The 18,726-nt window shown below is 43.8% G+C and overlaps 1 protein-coding gene across 1 annotated transcript in view; it reads left to right on the top strand.

Annotated features, from left to right (window-relative positions):
- Positions 1-18,726, top strand: part of mcf2l2 (MCF.2 cell line derived transforming sequence-like 2) — an 81,104-nt gene that overhangs the window by 46,677 nt on the left and 15,701 nt on the right. The window contains exons 22-27 of the mRNA XM_070831734.1: positions 386-466; positions 1,250-1,390; positions 2,304-2,396; positions 3,688-3,766; positions 9,354-9,390; positions 9,583-9,680. Coding sequence (XP_070687835.1) covers positions 386-466; positions 1,250-1,390; positions 2,304-2,396; positions 3,688-3,766; positions 9,354-9,390; positions 9,583-9,680 — 529 coding nt within the window. The remainder of the gene's footprint in view (positions 1-385; positions 467-1,249; positions 1,391-2,303; positions 2,397-3,687; positions 3,767-9,353; positions 9,391-9,582; positions 9,681-18,726) is intronic.

Here is an 18,726-nt window from a genome sequence, read left to right as displayed (position 1 = left end):
TAAGAATATTACGCCTTTTTCCTCTTTTATGGATTACAGATTTTCATTTATGTCATGTATTTATTATAAAGGCAGAGTCTACAATGTTGGATTAATCAGCAGGAGTATCTAGAGTTTGAAAGTATCCAAATGAAAATATCCCACTCCCCTCCCGTGGGCCAAAGCCACCCCCCCACAACACATGAACGTGCTGCCAGACTAACATTACAGCTGGAGGACGAGTCCATGACAGTGACGAGAAGACCTCGTCCACTCAGTCAGTATAACTAAAAGTGCCTCTACACTGAGCTGCCTTTTAGCTTACTTGTGCTATTGCGACAGAGCTGGAGCTGTAACCCCCTGCTAATGCTCTTGAACGTCTGCATGTGTGTGTTGATGTTCACAGGGGAACCTCAGTGAACTTGGGAAGCTGCTGATGCAGGGATCCTTCAATGTGTGGACTGACCACAAGAAAGGCCACAGCAAGGTACAACCCCACGTTCTGGGAGATAGTCACTACATTATCAGAGGTCTTGTACACAAACATGAGAATGCCATGCATGTCATTCTGACATCAGTCAAACAGAGCAGACAGACAAACAGACACCCACACCAGTGTTCAGCTTCTTAACTAAAAATCATGGATCATTATCCATGATTTTTTAGATTTTGGACATTACTCCTACCAAGATTTATGCCCATAAATGACCTTTCCTTGGTCTAAAACTACACATTTGTAAGATGCAACTAACAGAAGATAAGATTTGATTTGTAACATTCAGACATGTTAACATCTAAGATTTGACATCCCTTAAATTCAATTCAATGACTTTATTTGTCCCCAATGGGGCAATTGGTTGTGCAGCAGTGGAAGCATAACATAAAATACATGTACACTTGGAACATATGTTAAAGATTGTTTCTTTTGAGCTGTACACTTGCATTCATTTCTTTGCACAGAGTAGTTGTTGTTTCTCTCCGGTGCAGCTATGGCTCAGTTGGTTCCCAGTTCTGTTTATCTCAAATCTGGAGCAGAGTCTGTTATCAGACTTTTGAAACTTGTCTGAACAAACTTGAGCAGCGTTTGTGTGGCCAGAGCATCACGTGCTGCAAATGGACGCTGAGGTTGCAGTAGTTGTTGCAGTTGCTGATGGTGAAATGAATGAATTTATTATGCCCTAATTCCATGTTCCCACAATAATGGCTAAACTATGGACCAATAGATGGGTAGGTGTATGGACAAAATGACTGAGTGACTTCCTGATTTCAGGTGAAAGACCTGGCCAGGTTTAAGCCCATGCAGAGGCACCTGTTCCTGTATGACAAGATGTTGCTGTTCTGTAAGAAACGAGAGGAGACCACCGATGGACATGAGAAGACCCCATCCTACAGCTTCAAACACTCGCTCAAGGTCAGATGCTGCTGCAGTGTGTGAGCAACCAATGCACTATAGAGCATTTTAGCTTCTTTTAGCTAACAGACAGTGAGGGACCGACTGGGGAACCAAGCCAAATATTTCTAATATTTTCTAAAGACACAGATGATTTTTAAAAAAATGAAGACTAAAATTAGGCAAACACAACTCCAAATGAGTGCTAATGTTGCTCTGGGTCTGCTAGGTGTGTTAATAGGCAGCTGTCACATCTAACATGTGAGCCCAAACCACATTTGTTGAGAATGTCTCAGCTGGTTCAACCCCTAAGATGCTTCAAGTTAAACCACAAAAAAAGTCAAAGTAAAAGCGATCAGAGCAGCTCAGCACGACAACAACATTTTAAAGTTGAAACATTTTCACTCACTAACTGCACAAGCTGTTCCTCGTGGCGCATAAACAAGCGCCGTTGTTCACCAGCAGGGGAACGCTGACATTTCTCCATACAAACCCCCGGGGAACCGGAGCTGTCATTCATAAATATGCTGTACAGCTCCTCGAGTTTCTATCCAAACAAGTCTACAGAAAGGAAGTCACAAAGGAAGTCAAGTATGAAAGAAATTCAATCACTTTTTTTCTTCAGCAAAGCAGCTCAGTGTACCATCGTTGTAATGAACAGCGATGAAATGATGCTGGGGGTTTGTGTGTCAGCACGGCATTGGTCGGCTGTTGTGTTTTGTCCTCAGTGTGCACTTAACTCTATTTTGGGAGCTTCAAGGCCGCAGTATGAATACACCTACACAATGTTTCTGGTTAGGGAACGCCCAATGATACATTGTCCCCCAGGGGCTCTCTAGCAGGTTCATCTGGCCATGTGAAGTTCCCCTTGGCTCATTGTGGTATTGTATTGCTGAGGATCTCACGGTGTCTCTGCCCTCGTGTCTCTGTCCAGATGAGCTCTGTGGGGATCACAGAGAACGTTAAAGGCGACTGCAAGAAGTTTGAGGTGTGGTACAACGGCAGAGAAGAGGTTTACATCATCCAGGTATGTTGACACCGGCAGAATGACGCAAACCTTTCCTCACTGCTAAAACTTTAATATCATCCAGGTTTACCTTTAACCAGTGGTGTAAAGTAACTCATTTGATTTACTCAACTCTACTACAACAAGCTCTATAAAGACAAGTTCCTCCATACTTCTCAGATGTTCAATTTAAATGTCATGCTCATTGTCAGATTTCTTCTTGTATTAGTGGGTCCTACTAGAATATGTTTACTTACATTCTTTTCCTCATGCTGTGCATCCTGCATACTGTCCTTTTCAGCCTCTTTCTGGACGCTCCGTAATGGCTCCTGTCTCTTTAAAAATAGAAATAATGATATTCCCAGTCTGCAGTCATTGTGGAGACATCTCCATGACAAGTCCAACCAACATGAAGAGAATCCATTACTTCCACACATGGTGGTTTTTGCAGGGTTATTCAGGGTTTCAGTGGGCAGGACCTCCTCCTCCAAGGGCCGAGGGAGGTCACATGATCAACCGATCCCTGTGTGTGATGCCTCAAGTGGGGCCAAACACATTCACTGACAGGTGGAGCAGGAGACAAAAGAGAGAGGGCGGTCTTTTCTCATAGTTTAAGGGTCTCTGGAAACACTGGGGACACAATTAGCATGTTTTGTTATGTCACTTGTAAATAACTGTTTAAGGTCAAATGCAGCATTTACAAAAAAAACATCTAATAGATAGAGGTAACAACATTTAATACAGATTTGTGTAGCAGAGCTTATTTTTTTTACTGTCCCAAGTAGATAAGACACACTGATATTAACAGTCCACTAATTCATAATGAAATGAAACAATGAAATAGAAAGATAATGATATATCAGTAACTGGCAGCAGAATGGTTACTTTACTTTTTATACTTACTACTATGCAGTATTTTTCCAACAGTGTATTTTAGGTGAGGAATCTGACTATTATGATGTGTTTGCAGTAAACGTAACACAGATGGAAGAGTTAGAAAATTGCACGTCTTGCGCTGTGTCTCTGCATAAATTCATTTATAATGTAATGCTGTGGTTATGTCAAAGAGGATACATTTATTTTACATCGTGCAAAAAGATTTGATTGAAAAGATGAAATTGATTGGAGGCATTCAAAGATCATTTCCACAACCGTCCTCTTGGGGGCAGCAGTGCTGCACCACACAGCTCCTCCTCTGAACAGTTTCTCACTAAGAAAAACAGCATTAGTGTTAAGAGGCTTTTGTTGTATATGTTGGCTGATCTGTGTGTGTGTGTGTGTGTGTGTGTGTGTGTGTGTGTGTCTTCCCCAGGCTTCTTCCATGGATGTGAAAAATATGTGGGTGTCAGAGATTCGTAAAGTTCTTACAGGCCAGCTAGAGGCATGCAGAGGTATACACACACACACACACACACACACACGCACACACACACGCACACACACACACACACACACACACACACACAAGCAGTCGTGTTTCCATCACTTCGGAGGACAATACATTGACTTCCATTCATTCCCTGGAGACTTACCCTGACCCTAACCAAAACCACTACTCCCCTAACCTTAACCTAAAACTAACCTAACTAACTAACTAACTAACTAAACCTGTGCACTCAAGAATATCTCCTTCTTTCATAAGAACCATCTTCAGTTCCACTTTGCAGCTCATGAATCCGTTCATCCGGTAGCTCTTCTTTACATGAAACTAATTGCTGTTGCAGCAGTTCTGGAGTTTTCATGCTCAAAATTCAAAAACCCAAATTCTTATTCATGTACTATTTGTTTAGTTCTTCTTCTCTTTCTCATGATCTGGCTCTGTCATTATTTCCTGCTGCAACAACTCAAATTTCTTTCCGTTATCATGAAGATTTTTTCATCACCAGTATCTATCAGCACATCTTGGAGTCATCTTTGGCTGGAATCTAGAGATAGGCTTGTCATTCTGTGTGGTATGGACAGCTCGGTCAGGAAATGTCCTCCATCTGTTGCTGTCTGTGAAAAAAAAACAGAAACAGAAAAAAAATGTAATTACAATCTACAAACACAATCTATTCAGCCAAATACATCCCAAAATATAGGACATGTACAGCAATACCGTGTGACTACTTGTGTAACTAAGTGCTGTCTTATAGTTGCAGATCTGCGATGTGATGTGAGATGTGCATTGTTTTAGGGTTCTTTCACGTTCATTGGAATTCTTAAGCGGTGTGATCCTTGTTGTGGACTACATTTGGCTGTGCTGTATGCAATCGTTTTTTTTTTTATGCGTTTCCAAGCTGGAAGTTTACTTGTATGTCTAAAATCAGTGGAGTGCCCCTTTAATTGACACTTAATCAATTAAGTTTATTAAGAAAGAAAAGCCTGTACGTTCTGTAGTTCCAGATTATCATATGTGAGGGCTTGCTGCTTTTCTCTGTTTGGTGTTATAGTGAATAGAATATTTTTTGTACTGTTGGTGAGACAAAACAACCGATTTAAAAGACGCGACTTAAGAAACAATTGTGATGGACATTTTTCATTATTTTCTGACATTTCATCGACTAAACAATTAGTCTGTGCATGAGAAAAATGTAAAAATAATTGTTAATAGCCGTAGCCCTGATGTAAAGATAATGCATAAACACAGACACGTACAAAAACATATATTTGCTTACATACACACAGCGACACACACCTTCCTGTGTCCCCTCTCTCTCTCCCTGTGTGTCTCTGCCTCTCTCGGCCCTCTCCGTACCAGTAAGCATCAGTTGTCCACAGTTCCACTCTGTGGTCCTGACTGACAGGAACACCACCCGCTGTGAGCCACACTGACAACCATCTGTGTGTGTGTGCATATGTGTGCCTCTGTGTGTGTGTGTGTGTGTGTGTGTGTGTGTGTGTGTCCGTGAGAGAGGACTAACTAATAACGCACCTGCCCTGTCATGAGGCCTAGAGAGCAGAGGCTGTAGTAGGCCCTGATGGTCCAGCTCAGCAAGTGTGTGTGTCTGTGTGTGTGTGTGTGCGTGTGTGTGTGTGTGTGTGTTTGTTTGTGCACACATGATTTACACCTCTGACTCCATATGAGGGGGGTGGAGGGAAGACCGAGAGAGAGAGAGAGAGAGAATGAAATTGGTCTGGGAAAAGGAGATTGAAAGTGATGGGGAGGGAAGGGAAGTGGGTGTTGAAATGATGGGTGGAGAGAGACAAAGAGAGAGACAGAGAGAAAGAGAGAGAGGAACATTTTCAGGATGGAGATAGCGGCTGAAAGGCAGCACAGAGGGAATGATGGGAGGCGAAGTGCAGTCATTTCAGCTCTGTGTGCTGGAGAGAGAGAAGGAGAGATGGAATGACTGTGACAGGAGAGAAAAGAGAGAGAGGCAACGCTTTAATATATTTTACCCAACACAGGTGATGTGTTAGGTAGAATATATGAATGTACAGATAGAATCTTCATTGGAAACACTTCCATTTTATTTCAAATAAACTTCAGGTCTAGAATGAACATTCACTCTCATCTCCATGACAACTGAGCAGACTCTGAAGACCGTGAGATTTTGTTGAAAAGGCTAGTGAGTGAAAATTCATTCTTCTCCATCTGTTTCCAAGGTCAAGAATGAATCTTGATGCTAGACTGGAGTTTTATTTTCATAGTTCAATCAATCAATCAATCAATCAATCTTTATTTATAGAGCACCAATTCATAACAGCGTTATCTCCAGACTCTTTCCATAAAGAGCAGGTCTAGACCAAACTCTTTAATTAGAGAGAGACCCAACGATTCAGGAATTCAACATTAAGGATTCAAGAATCCCCACATGAGCAGCATCAGATATTAGATTAGGACACATTGGCAGGAAGAACTCCCCTTTAACAGGAAGAAACCTGGAACAGAACCAGGCTCGGGGGAGGGGGGCTTTCTGTCAGGGTCCGTGTTGGGTGGAGGTTGGACAGAGAGAGAGAGAGAGAGAGAGAGAGAGAGAGAGAGAGAGATGAAGAGAGCAGTGATTCATGAAGCCAGAGAACCACAGCAGCAGGACCAGGACCAGGATCCACAGGAACCTGAGAAGAAGTAGTTCTAGCTATCGTGTCCTTCAGCCCTGATAATACTTTCGCTCACCAGTTACATGTTGACATGATGAAAAAGAGTGATGGGTCGATAAAAACACAACTAGCAAGTCCAAGCACACTCAAGAAGTCACTTCGTTATGGATGTCTGAAATACCCCCCCCCCCCTTCCTGCTGCAGACCGTCTGCACAGCTGTATCCAGAGGCTTCATCTTGATGCTTTATGAGAAAACCTCATACAGCCTGAGAGTGAACACATTACAAAATATTCAGCAATTTATGAAGTGCCTTCTTTGCAGTGCTGTAAGATAATTAGATACGATGAGAGCTCACTGGTTTATTGACCCTCTGGAAGACTTTGAGGCAGAATAATCGACACAGCAAGAGAATGTAATGTAAACACCAAAATACAAATAATATATATGAGGTCTCATCTTATCTAGGCTGCATGAGAAAGACGAAGGGATCACTTCCATGTATGGATTTAGTCTAATTTCTATATACTCTAATGTTAGTCGGGGGCATAGCCGGCAAGACAAATAAAGGCAATAGCATGAAAGAGGGGTGGAACAACCTGAACTCTTGTAGGTCACATGGTTAGTTTAGAATAATGGACATTTCCACTTTTTATTATTGATTTTTTGATTCTTGTCAAGTTACTATCAATGAAATTCAACATTTTCTGTAGATTTTCAATTTAAAACCGCTAAATGGAAGCAACTGGCAGTAAATAGTAAATGAAAAGAGCATTTCTGCAGGAGAAGACAGCAGCACATTAGTGCTAGTGGCCACGTCCAAAGCACTAACTCCAACATGGAGGTAAACATTCAGTTCAATTCAATTTATTTGTATAGCCCAATATCACAACAGAGTGTCTCACAGTGCTTTACAAAGTTCACTGAAATAAACAAGTGTAAGCGAACAAACAATCTAATAAAGAGTCCAGCAGTCGATGAGGCCAATGGATCAGTCCGGTGGATCAGTCCGAGGCATCACCTGCCCTTTATGACCCTCCTTCTTCGGGAAGGAAAAACTCAAAAAACCCAGTGGGAAAAGAGAAACCTCCAGGAGCACCACAGTGAAGGAGAGATCCAGCTCCCAAGGACGGACAGGCTGTAGCTGTAGCTGTAGCTGTAGCCATGTAACATGGAGGAAAATATCACGAGACAAGACTGCGTCTCACATTTATGTTCAGTAGCTTGTTGTTTCAAAGGCCTGGTCCTGGCTGCGGTTGAGGGAAAGTAAAGTAACTGAGTAATCGTGGAAGCATCAAAATACTGTCTGTGTTGTTGTTGTATATGCGGATAGTAACTGTGAGCAAAGAGGAAAAGAGGAAAGCGGTGATGTGCATGTGAACCGAGTGCATCATCATGTGCACACGTTTGTCATTTTCACATTAACAAGCTGACACGATGCCAGCCAGGAGGCAGTCACTGGAAAAGACTTTGTTTGATGCCAGCCTGTGTCTGTGAGTGTGACCCCCCCACTGCAGCTCTCCGCTAACCACCTCTCCCCACACTGTCGTTGGCTGCACACACCTCCAATGGAAGCAGCCTTTATGAATAAAACATCGCTAGATCCATGATGAAAAAATATATCCCTTTTGCTGAGCACAATATTTGGAGCACATGGAATGGCTCTGTGCTGAGTTTGCATTTGTGCGACAGGTTCATTGGTTGCTTGGAACAGAAGGTGACAAGCCAGATCATTCACAGAGCTTGGTATTTCACTTAGTGAGCTATGCGTTTGGCCAAGGCTGCGGCTCACTGTCTGCACTTATTTTCCCAGATTCTTCTCCAGAGATTTCTTGTCACACAGCAGAATCCGGTGGCAGGCCAGATTTGTTAATGTTGCATTTACGAAGCTCTCTGTTTTTTCCAGGCACAGGTCGACATCCGCTGCCGTATTCCTGGTGACTTCAGTGTTCTGATGTTCCTTGTTAGCGCAACAAAGTGATTTCTATCAAGGCGGATAAAGGCAGGAGAGCAAGAGGCGATGCAGCAGTTTGAGAGATTTTAAAATAACTCCGAAATGTTGGAATGGAAGGACAGAGAGAGAGAGAGGGGGGGGGGGGGGGGAGTCAGGAGACGTCACCCTTTTAACATCGTACTGGAGGTCAGACACTGAAACCAGCCTGAAACACGTGTAGTGATCAGACAAAAAACAGTGGGGTTGGACCTTTTCGTGTCCTTCTGTGATTTAAGATCTTAACCTTGTACCATCCCGTCCTGCATCCTTTGTGTCACCTCAAGGCCTCCGTGTCACACTAGATGCACTGTGGAAGACAGACCACAGAGTGGAGGGCCCCTGTGCAAGCTACAGACTCCACAGTTACTCTACTGGAGCTGCCGAGATAAAAACTAAAATAGTAAAAGACTGAGCTGCTTTGCAAATGTTTAATGAGGAGCAGTCATCACGTTCTTTTAGATGTCATTTGTATCTGATTGATCTGATTGCTTGATCTGCTGCGTTTGGATTTTATCCACCTGTGTTTCAATAACATATATGAGTGGAGTGATAATGCTGGTGGGGCAATGTGGACAGAATGGGTTAGTACTGTACTGTACTGCCTCTGATCATTACATCCTTTGAACTGTCTCCAACTAAACATCATTACATCTGTTTTTTTCCTCCCTCCTGCTTCGTGTTTGTTTCTGAGTCACTGTTGTTAATGTCACTGGATTTATCCAGAGTGTGATCGCACTCGTTTGACGGTTATGTGCGTGCGGCAGAATATGAATATAGAAACAGTGCCAACGGACAATTATTGTAACATTTTAGTCCTCCAGCACAATAAGTTCACATCTAATCTAAATGTTCATCAAGTAGTTTTAGTTGCTTTACCCCTGTAACAGACGGCGTGGGTTCTTGGGGGAACGATGTTGTCGTTTGATTGAACAGTAAGATGGAACGTCTCTCTTGTGTTTACAGAAGCCAGCCAGCTCAACATCTACAGCGCCCCCATGAGGTGAGCCGCCAATTTCATCCCACAAACTGCACATGCTACATGATGAATCTTTTCAACATCAAGAAAACAAGAGTTAAAAAAATGGAACACCCATGAGATCTCATACAGGATTAGAAACCTTAGAAACAGGCCACAAGAATTCTGCCTTTTCATTGGCTGACACCAGCTGCACCTGTCCCTCTCCTCCAATAGGAATGTGCGTAAGATGGTGCTGAGACAGTCCGATTCATCAAGTCCAGAGTCTGGCTTTAGGAGGACGAACCCCAGCCCAAATATGAGGCAGAAGAGAGGTGAGAGGTCCCGTGTTACCTTTGGACAGACGCTGCCCTGAATAGACTCTTTGTCCTGTAGAAACATCCATTACCTTCTGAAGTAAGTGAGCTCTGCTGCTGCTGGAGAACCCTCAGAGTGGGAACCCTCTAGGTATCACCATCATTGTTGAATGATGATGATGAACCATCATACTGCACACACACACACACACACACACACACACACCATCATACTGCACACACACACACACACACCATCATACTGCACACACACACCATCATACTGCACACACACACACACACACACACACACACACCATCATACTGCACACACACACACACACACACACACACACACCATCATACTGTCCACACACACACACACCATCATACTGTACACACACACACACACACACACACACACACACCATCATACTGTACACACACACACACACCATCATACTGCACACACACACACACACACACACACACACACACACACACACACCCACCATCATACTGCACACACACACACACACACACACATCATCATACTGCACACACACACACACACACACACACACCATCATACTACACACACACACACACACACACACACACACACACCATCATACTACACACACACACACACACACACACACACACACACACACTCAATCTCAAAGCCGCATCAACTCTTGCAAACACAGTCAGGCCAAAAGCATGCAAGGATGCAGCGCAGCCTGCACACACACACACACACACACACACACACACACACAGTTATCACCGGCAGTCAGGGATAAGATAGCAGGTACGATTTCACGCTTGTGAGAAAACTCTTGGTGTTACTTTACAGTGAGTGAGTGAGAATATCAACAGTCTATCAGCAACGGTTGTGTTGACCAGAGCGTGTGTGTGTGTGTGTGTGTGTGTGTGTGTGTGTGTGTGTCTCAGTAAGGGTGGGGGGGGTTTAGAGGGAGGCTAAGTCAAGGCAACAGGAGGCATCCTCCGCAGTTATCTCCAGGGAACCACCTTGTCTCCTACATTGCTTTTTTCTTTCCTCTCTGACTTTCTCCACGTCTCCTTCTGTCTCTTTAGGTTCTTTTCTTTAAAATCTTGCCCCAAATTTTATACTTTTACACCACAACAAGAAACTGGGGACAGATAAGCACTGCCGAAGTGTCCATCTGTGTAATCCATGCCATCCATATTCCAACATCCCTTCAGCCGCACAGCTAACCTGGGGTGCTGCGACATCAGCAGCTGGTGCCGACCACAGTGTTTTCACCAGGCTGACTAATGTCAGCAATACCATCACAACCAGCCATCTGTTCAGTTTTACCTCTTGATTTCACCCCAGCAAAGCTTTAGATGAAACCAGAAAGCTTATATAGTCACATATAGTCTTTTGGACTACTCAGAGAGCTTTTACATTACAATTGTAAGTTGGGGTTCAGTGTCTTGCGTCTCAAGGACACTTGTTGACTTGGAGGAGCTGGGAATCGAACCGCTTATCTTCCGATTAATGGCCGACCCATTCTGCCCCTGAGCCGTTAACGAGTCCACAACTTTACAGTCAACAGGGAGTTTCTGCTCAGTCATGAGTTTAGCTGCAACGGAAGCGGCCAAACGGCACCGTGCCTCGTAGCAATCCCTAAATGTTCCAAAGCACAGCACAGCTGGCCAGATGCTGGGTGACACAGCTGGTGTCTAAAGTTTAAAATGCCAAGTTTTATGTGACCTCTCATCCACACGAGTGTTCCCAGAGCGCTGTGGCTTAGTGAGGAAAGTTGAGCCTGAAGCCAGTGTTCTGTGTCACAAAGGTGGCTGTCCTTTACACTGCCTCCATAACCATGGCAACAAACACATTTGAGCAGTTCCAGTGACACAAACTGTAAACAAAGTGGAGGCATTAGAGTCACCGAGTGGTGAAATAAATATATTCACGTATTCCGCAGCATTCCTCTCTGGCCTTATTTGCAGCACTTTTCACATTATACATATTTCCCCAGCTTAAAGACGCTCTTGACTGAATTAGGGAGCACGAGATCCGTCTTGTTTTTTTCTGTCTTAATGAGGAAACATTCAGTAATTATGCGCGGAGGGTCAAATGTCTTGTCAAATGCCCCTTTTATGGGACTGCACACAGAGCCTGAGGCAAAAAGCCTGAGTTAACAGAATAAAGTTGCTAATTACCTTCATGATGCCCATTATCTCTAACTATCTGGGGCCTGGCCTTGGTAGTGCGCCCCCCCCCCCCCGAACAACTGAAAGCGACGGTTCCAGACTGGACTGGCTTGGCGTGGATGTGCTGGCAGAGTAAGTGTGGGCTGAAACATCTGTCCAGACCGATGCACATGTGTTTCATACGACTAGTGAAACATGTCTGAAACACTGCAGGACTATTGCTCTGCACAAGCAGCGGCTCTGCTTTCTCCGTTCCGTCCCTGCTCTCACTTAGAATTCTAATGCTTTCCACACACACACACACACACACACACACACACACACACACACACACACACACACACACACACTCATGCACTTCCCATACCCACTGCTAGTATGCAGGTAAGGGTTGTTGTTTCTGGTGTCACCCGTCAAATGGGTGTCTGGCCACTATTATGAAACCAAGCGTCCCAGCCCATCGTTGTCTCCTCACATCCATTTACACCTTCACCTCCTTCTCGCTCGCTCTCTTCCTCCTCTGTCTCTTCCTCTTTCACTCTGTTTATCTCTCCGTCTGTCACCCCTCCTGCCACTTGCTGTCTTTCTGTCCTCTCTGTGCACTTCCCCCACTGCAACGTGTTCTTTTTTTGTACCATTCATTTCTCCCCCCCCCCCCAATCTCTTCTCTCTTCTTAGACTGTTTGTTTCTCTAGATGAAACGGTACTCGTCCAAAATGACAGTGCTGTTTGAGTGTACCTTCATGCTGTGAAGTTTCTCAACCCCCACCCGACCCCCACACCACCACACACACACACACACACACACACTGAGCAGGCGGAAGCACTTTTCCCTGACATCTCAGTACTGATCAGCTGCTTCCCACTAATGACTAACAAACAGACACACACCCGTGCATCCTTGATGTGTCAGTATTTGTCAGATTACTCAGTTTGTACCAGACTTCTGATGGTGTGTGTTTGAGAAAAAGGTGTTAATTTCCCGGTCTGGTGAAGGAGCAGGATTTTACAGCTGATGTTAAGCTGCGATCTGTATCTGGATATGCTATAAACAAACTGTGCAATTGCATCCTGTCTAAACTGGTGACAGTTCAACCAGAGGAGTAATTGTTAGGACTCCATCAAAAAGTTCCCCCATGCGCTGTGACAGCTGTTTCACTGTTTCACTGTTTTACTTTGATACTAAAGAAAACCAAGTCTGGGAATCATTAGGACCGTCATTTTCTTCGGTCTTTGATTTGTGGACATTTGTTGACAATGAACATCTAGCTGAAGATCATGATGCCCTTGGAAAGTGTAGTGCACTGAATCTAAAAATATTGGTGTTCAGTTTTGATTCACTTGCGAATGAGAGAGAGAGAGAGAGAGAGAGAGTGGGATTTTTGCCTCAAATTGTTTCAATTGGCCACTAAAAGTTTTAAAGGTGTTATAGGTTTTAAAGGACATGAGTCCCCCCCCGTGAGCTGTGTGTCACAGGCACTGCTGGTGGGACAGTTGGCTGTTAAAAGAGTTGCAAACAGAAGTTAATTCTAAGGGCTAATAAATTACATAGTGGTTATGATATAGCCAAATGTGATCCATTACAGTATAAATGATTCTAAATGGCAAAATGCATCCAAAGCAATAATCTTTATTTTTATTCTTATGTGGGGAAAAAAGCACCGACAAAATGGCGTTGACGATGTTCCACTGCTGCTGCAATAGAGTTTGATAGCAGCAGATGTTGTTTTGGTGTCTGGGGTAAGGTGTTCAGAGCAGCCACAACGAGGCTCACCACTCTCTCCCTCTCCCTCTGAATGGAACGAACACATCTAATCATATTTGTGTTTGCGTGTGTGTGTGTGTGAGGGAGAGCCTGCCTACGTACGAGACAGACAAAACCCAATCTGATAAAAGCCATCATCATGCACACCTGCGCGAATAGTTAGCCGGACTGACGGGCTGTGAACGTCCTCCCACAGCGAGGTCACCGGGCCCTTCGGACCAGACGGCACAGATGGAGAGAGTAGACGAGTCGTTTTGATGTACAGATCAGAATAGTGGAAAGCAAGAGAGTTTTTCTACGCTGACTTCATATTGAATAACTTTTTCATGGATGAGCACAGGGTTTAAATGGATCAGTGATCCCAGTTAGTGTCTCTGAGTCTTTCTGCTGACAGCCTGCTACCTCTGCGCCTCTCTCTCTCTATATATATATATATATTCTCATATTTATCTGCTTTTTCACCAAACTGTGCTTCATTCTTTATTGCATCTCACAATTGGGCATTATTGAGCTCCACTCGAGCCATTCAAGGTTGATTAGCCAGCTCAAGCGACAGCTGCTCCTTCACAGGATGCTTGAATCATTGGCAAAAAAGAGCAACAGCTCAACAGTTCCAACAATCTTAAACATGAATAGCTCTTGTGGATAAACAAGGTAACAAAACGTCAGTGTGGCAGTTTGGCTACTAAAAGCCCAGTTTGGCTACCTAACGTGCGACATGAAACAGACCGGTGCTGTGTATTGTTGTGAACATGTACCAACAAATATCTGGAATGCCACAAAAGTTTATCACTTCACAACATCATCAACTAATAAAGCATGCAGAGTGCAAGCGCCGAATTTCAAACAGCAGCAATTAGACCCATCCACTGGAACAAGCAGTGAGGCACTCAGAGAAATATTCCTGCGGCAGACTGCCGCACTACAAAATGCTTTTTCCACTGTTTAGAAATGCATCACACATGCAAGACACGGCGCCATGACACGCAGTCACAAATGAGGGTTTTTAACTGATGAACATCACTGACTTAAACTCCCTCGCTGTCAACGTTTCTTTGATTTATATTGATGGTGTGATGGTTTGTATATTTATTCACTGAGAATTTGCCTTTGCAGCTTATATAACATCATGCTTTGAGTCTATGATATTAAACTGAAGCAAAATCTCAACATGAATACTAACTTAATTGTTCTTGTGATGTATTTTTTTTTTCAAACAATACTCGAGGCCAGCTGTACTTTTCCCCTCTCTGCCGCACTAACTCCTGCTCCCGCTTGCTTTTCCACTCAGTTGATGCTTCAGCCAACCAATCAGGCCAGTCAGCTGCGAACGCAAGGAAACGCTTCACCTTGCAGGGACTCTCCAATAGGAGGTCTCTTCCTGCAGGTAACAACACCATGTGACACATTGCGCCTGCGCTCGCTCATGTCACCTTCATCGTGGTCATCATCAGCGCTGGCACCTTTGTCTTGTCGTCTGCTGTCATCATTTTCAGTTCAGTCTGCACTCTTTCAACGTCTTCCTCAAATGTTACACACATTTCTGTGTCCGTGTGTCTTGTTGTTGCTGAGCAGATGTCTCTGTTCACCCCAGCGCCCGCGGTGTCTCGGCATAATAAAGGCCGCATCTCCCTCCACCCCCCCCCGTGCCTTGCTTTTTATCTGTTCATGTCGGCGTCGCCTGGGCTGGTAAGGAAACTGTGATTTAGGGAAGAGAGGGACATGGTATTGCTGAAGAGGCAACACCTGAAGACAGGGAGACTGCAGCAGATAGACGGGTGGACAGAAAGACGGCGAACCTGCATGAGTCTCTGCAGCGCTGACACCACAGCGAGGTTAAATTCTGCAGCGCAGTGCTGCGCTAAATGTCACCCTCTAATATTGGAGCTCTCTTGACATTTGGAAGCGTATTAACATTTTTTGAGGAGGACGGGCGTTGATTCACAGTCAGGAAGCGGCACATGCTCCTAATGACAGGTGGTGGAAGGACTGTCACGTAGTAGGCTTCATTTACCTTGACTGTACTACTGATTTCCTGCTTTATGATTATATATTTGATCATATGTTTGGTTAGGTAGTGCTTCACGTCACTAGTGCTCTTGTGTGGGAGAAAATCCCAGCAGACAAGTTCAGCGCCTGGTGAAAAGTCTGAAGCCAGAAGAGTGGAGGCTTCTTGTGTGGTTGTGCTGTGGCAGTCAGTAATCAGGACACACACCACTGTGCTCTTCTCGTTACTAATCCTTACATTTTAAGGCTACACTGCTGAGTATAGTACAATAGCCACATCCACACTTGCACTGCCCTGAGCCCGACGAGTGCTCCGCCTGCCTTATGAGATGAAAATCAGGCATCTTCCAGCTAAACAGACTCACCATGAACAGGAGTCCTGTTTTCAGCTTCCTGCGCTTCACTGCTGCACGCCCACTCAATGGGCCCGATGTTAGATAACCGAAGAAAGGAATGAGGGGCTGCCCTCTGGTCTGCTCTGTCCTGTGACCTCCTGCAAGCACTCTGACATTCACACCACGGTTCGGCTGCATGTTCACAGCGGCGCAGCATTCCAACACGGCGGTGAGGAGGTGGAGTTCGACCTGCAGCTTCACTAGATGCTTAACTCACTCAGTTTACAGTGAAGCCGCTAGCTATGCATCCCAAGTGATGGGAAACGTTGTTTTAAGTAAATGAAAGCCGTTCCACAGTTGTGTTGCAGTGATATTGCGTCAGGTATAACAAAACACTGCTGTCCCATTTATTCAATTAGTGATGGCTGACAGCTATTTCTGTGAAGCCTTGTACCATGTCCTGACTTTGCCAGTCAATTGGGACTTCTCCACTGACATCGCTGAAATGCATGTAGGAAGACAGATAGGAACAACTTCTACGAAGAAGTCACTTTGTAGTGTGCGAGTGTGTCTTATTCTTTTCTCGAACTGTCATCAAGCAGACATCAGCTTGTTTTTGTCGAGTTTTAATCTGTTAACACTTGTTTTATATTAGTGATCAGATGACTGTGATGTAGTTCAAACACATGGGCAGTGACTGAAGTCACTTCACTGCAGAATGAATTAAAATAGTGATGAAAAAAGTAAAAGTACACTTTCTTACCTATTCTTTGCCATGCAGGGCTTTTGATTTGTGCAGCCACTCCAGTAGAGCGGTGAGGTGAACGGATTTCTTTTGCGATTCTGAACAGATATCTAGACATACAGTATGTTTCTATAAAAACTGAACAGAAATGTGTCTAAACAGAAGCAATGCCCAATGAAAGCCGTTTACCCAGAGTAACTAGAACACTGTGAATGGATTTTAAAAAAACTATTACACTATTACTGTGATTGTGATGAAAACAAATGTCACATTATTATTTCATGCAGGATCAACAGTCTACCAGCTCACAGTCCTCCTCTGAATCCCTTTTGGATCAAAATCAAATCAAATCAGTGTTTACTTAGCACCTTTTTTGAGCTTTGAATCTCATGTCATGGTCGTCTTCAGTGGAAGGCCGGGTTTATGATGCAATCTTCAACTGTGGTTGTCGTGGAGATGGCTAAGTTGTCATGTCATGTAACCTGAGCAAACCCAGCAATACTTAAAGGAAGGAACTTCTTCTTTTGGTCTGTGTTTTTATTCTTGTTTTGTTGCTCTTTCATTATTTCATGCATTTCCTGTTTGGTCTTTCCATTTGTTTGAGCTACAGTTTGTTGTTCCATGGATCTGATTGGTAACTGTTCAGTAGGTAGACTGCTATTGTTATTATTAAGTACGTTTTATATGTATTAGATGTCGTAGTATCATCTTCATCATTTTATTAAGAGTTTGCGTGTCAAGAAATGGTCTCTTAATAATGTTAAACTAATAATATCTTCCCTTCTTTTATTCTCTGCTAAGCTGTCTCCTTGTTTTTCTTTTTTCCCCCCCTATGCCTTCTGCTTAACCCCTGGTCTCTCTACCCGCCCCCTCCCTGGAAACACCCCCTGGTCTCTCTCCGTGTCTCTTCCTCCCCCCTGATCCCTCCCCTCTCCGGCCATAGAGCCTGCTGCTAAGGAGGCAGAGGTTGGCCGCCGCTTCTCTCTTAGCTCCTCTCTCGCCCCATCTTCCTCTTCCTCCTCCTTCGCCACAAGACGCACTAAAGGTACCTAATTTGTTGCCCAAATTCTTTGCTATTTCTATATATTTTTTGCCTTTACACTCTGTCTCTATTCTGTACACATTCGTGCTCTTACGCCCGTACACACACAGCAAACTAATGAATATGCACATGGCGTATGCAGAGTTGTGCAGCTCAACAGATAGAAGCCTCCTCATCACACTACAGTATTTGATGGGCTCATTCAGTGGTGCAGTGTTGAATAAAAAGCTTAATTAAGACTTTTAGTCAGCTTTTGAGGATATACATAGAGACAAAATGATTTGGTCCTAAACCAAGCCAGAGTTGTAAAATGCAGCCCCTCAGAGTGGTTGTTAGAGGATGCTGCTCCACGAGTCTCAGCAGAGATGTAATTGAATCATTTATGGCAGAGCCAAGCTCCGTTTTCAACAAATGCACGGCGAATAATCAAACTAGAATGAAATCGGTTCCATTCCATTTTGCTTTTTAGAAAGAGAAAACAGAATCCATAACACGACTAATTTATCCTTAGGTTTAAAAGAATATGTTAACACCAAACGTCCAACTAAAAGATGAAATACAGCGGTTAGATGTTGTTGTTGTTGTTTATATTTCAATACATCCCAGATTGTCCTTTTTCCACAAAGGCTTTGTAATTACACACATTCTCTGGTCTGTCATGACCCAAACAACACACTTGAATTAAATCCTAAGTGTGAAAACCGTGTGTGTGTGTGTGTGTGTGTGTGTGTGTGTGTGTGTGCGTGTGTAGTGTGGGGGCAGAAAAAAAGTCATTTTCTTATTACGTTCTGCCCATTTACTGCTCTCTTGAAATTTATGAGATGTATAAAGAAAGTCAAGTCTTTGCTGAGAGCGAAAACAAAGGGGGGGGAAAAAAACGCAAATGAGTAGACATACATATTCTTTTTTAAAAGCGACGGTAAGGAAATAAGAATTTTGATAAGCTGACATTTGGAATGTAAGGTGACATTCAAAGTGGC

The sequence above is a fragment of the Pempheris klunzingeri genome, chromosome 6 (assembly GCF_042242105.1).
Source record: "Pempheris klunzingeri isolate RE-2024b chromosome 6, fPemKlu1.hap1, whole genome shotgun sequence".
Classification (NCBI taxonomy): domain Eukaryota; kingdom Metazoa; phylum Chordata; class Actinopteri; order Acropomatiformes; family Pempheridae; genus Pempheris; species Pempheris klunzingeri.
Note: the sequence above shows the minus strand (reverse complement) of the source record. Positions and strands in the feature narration are given on the sequence as shown.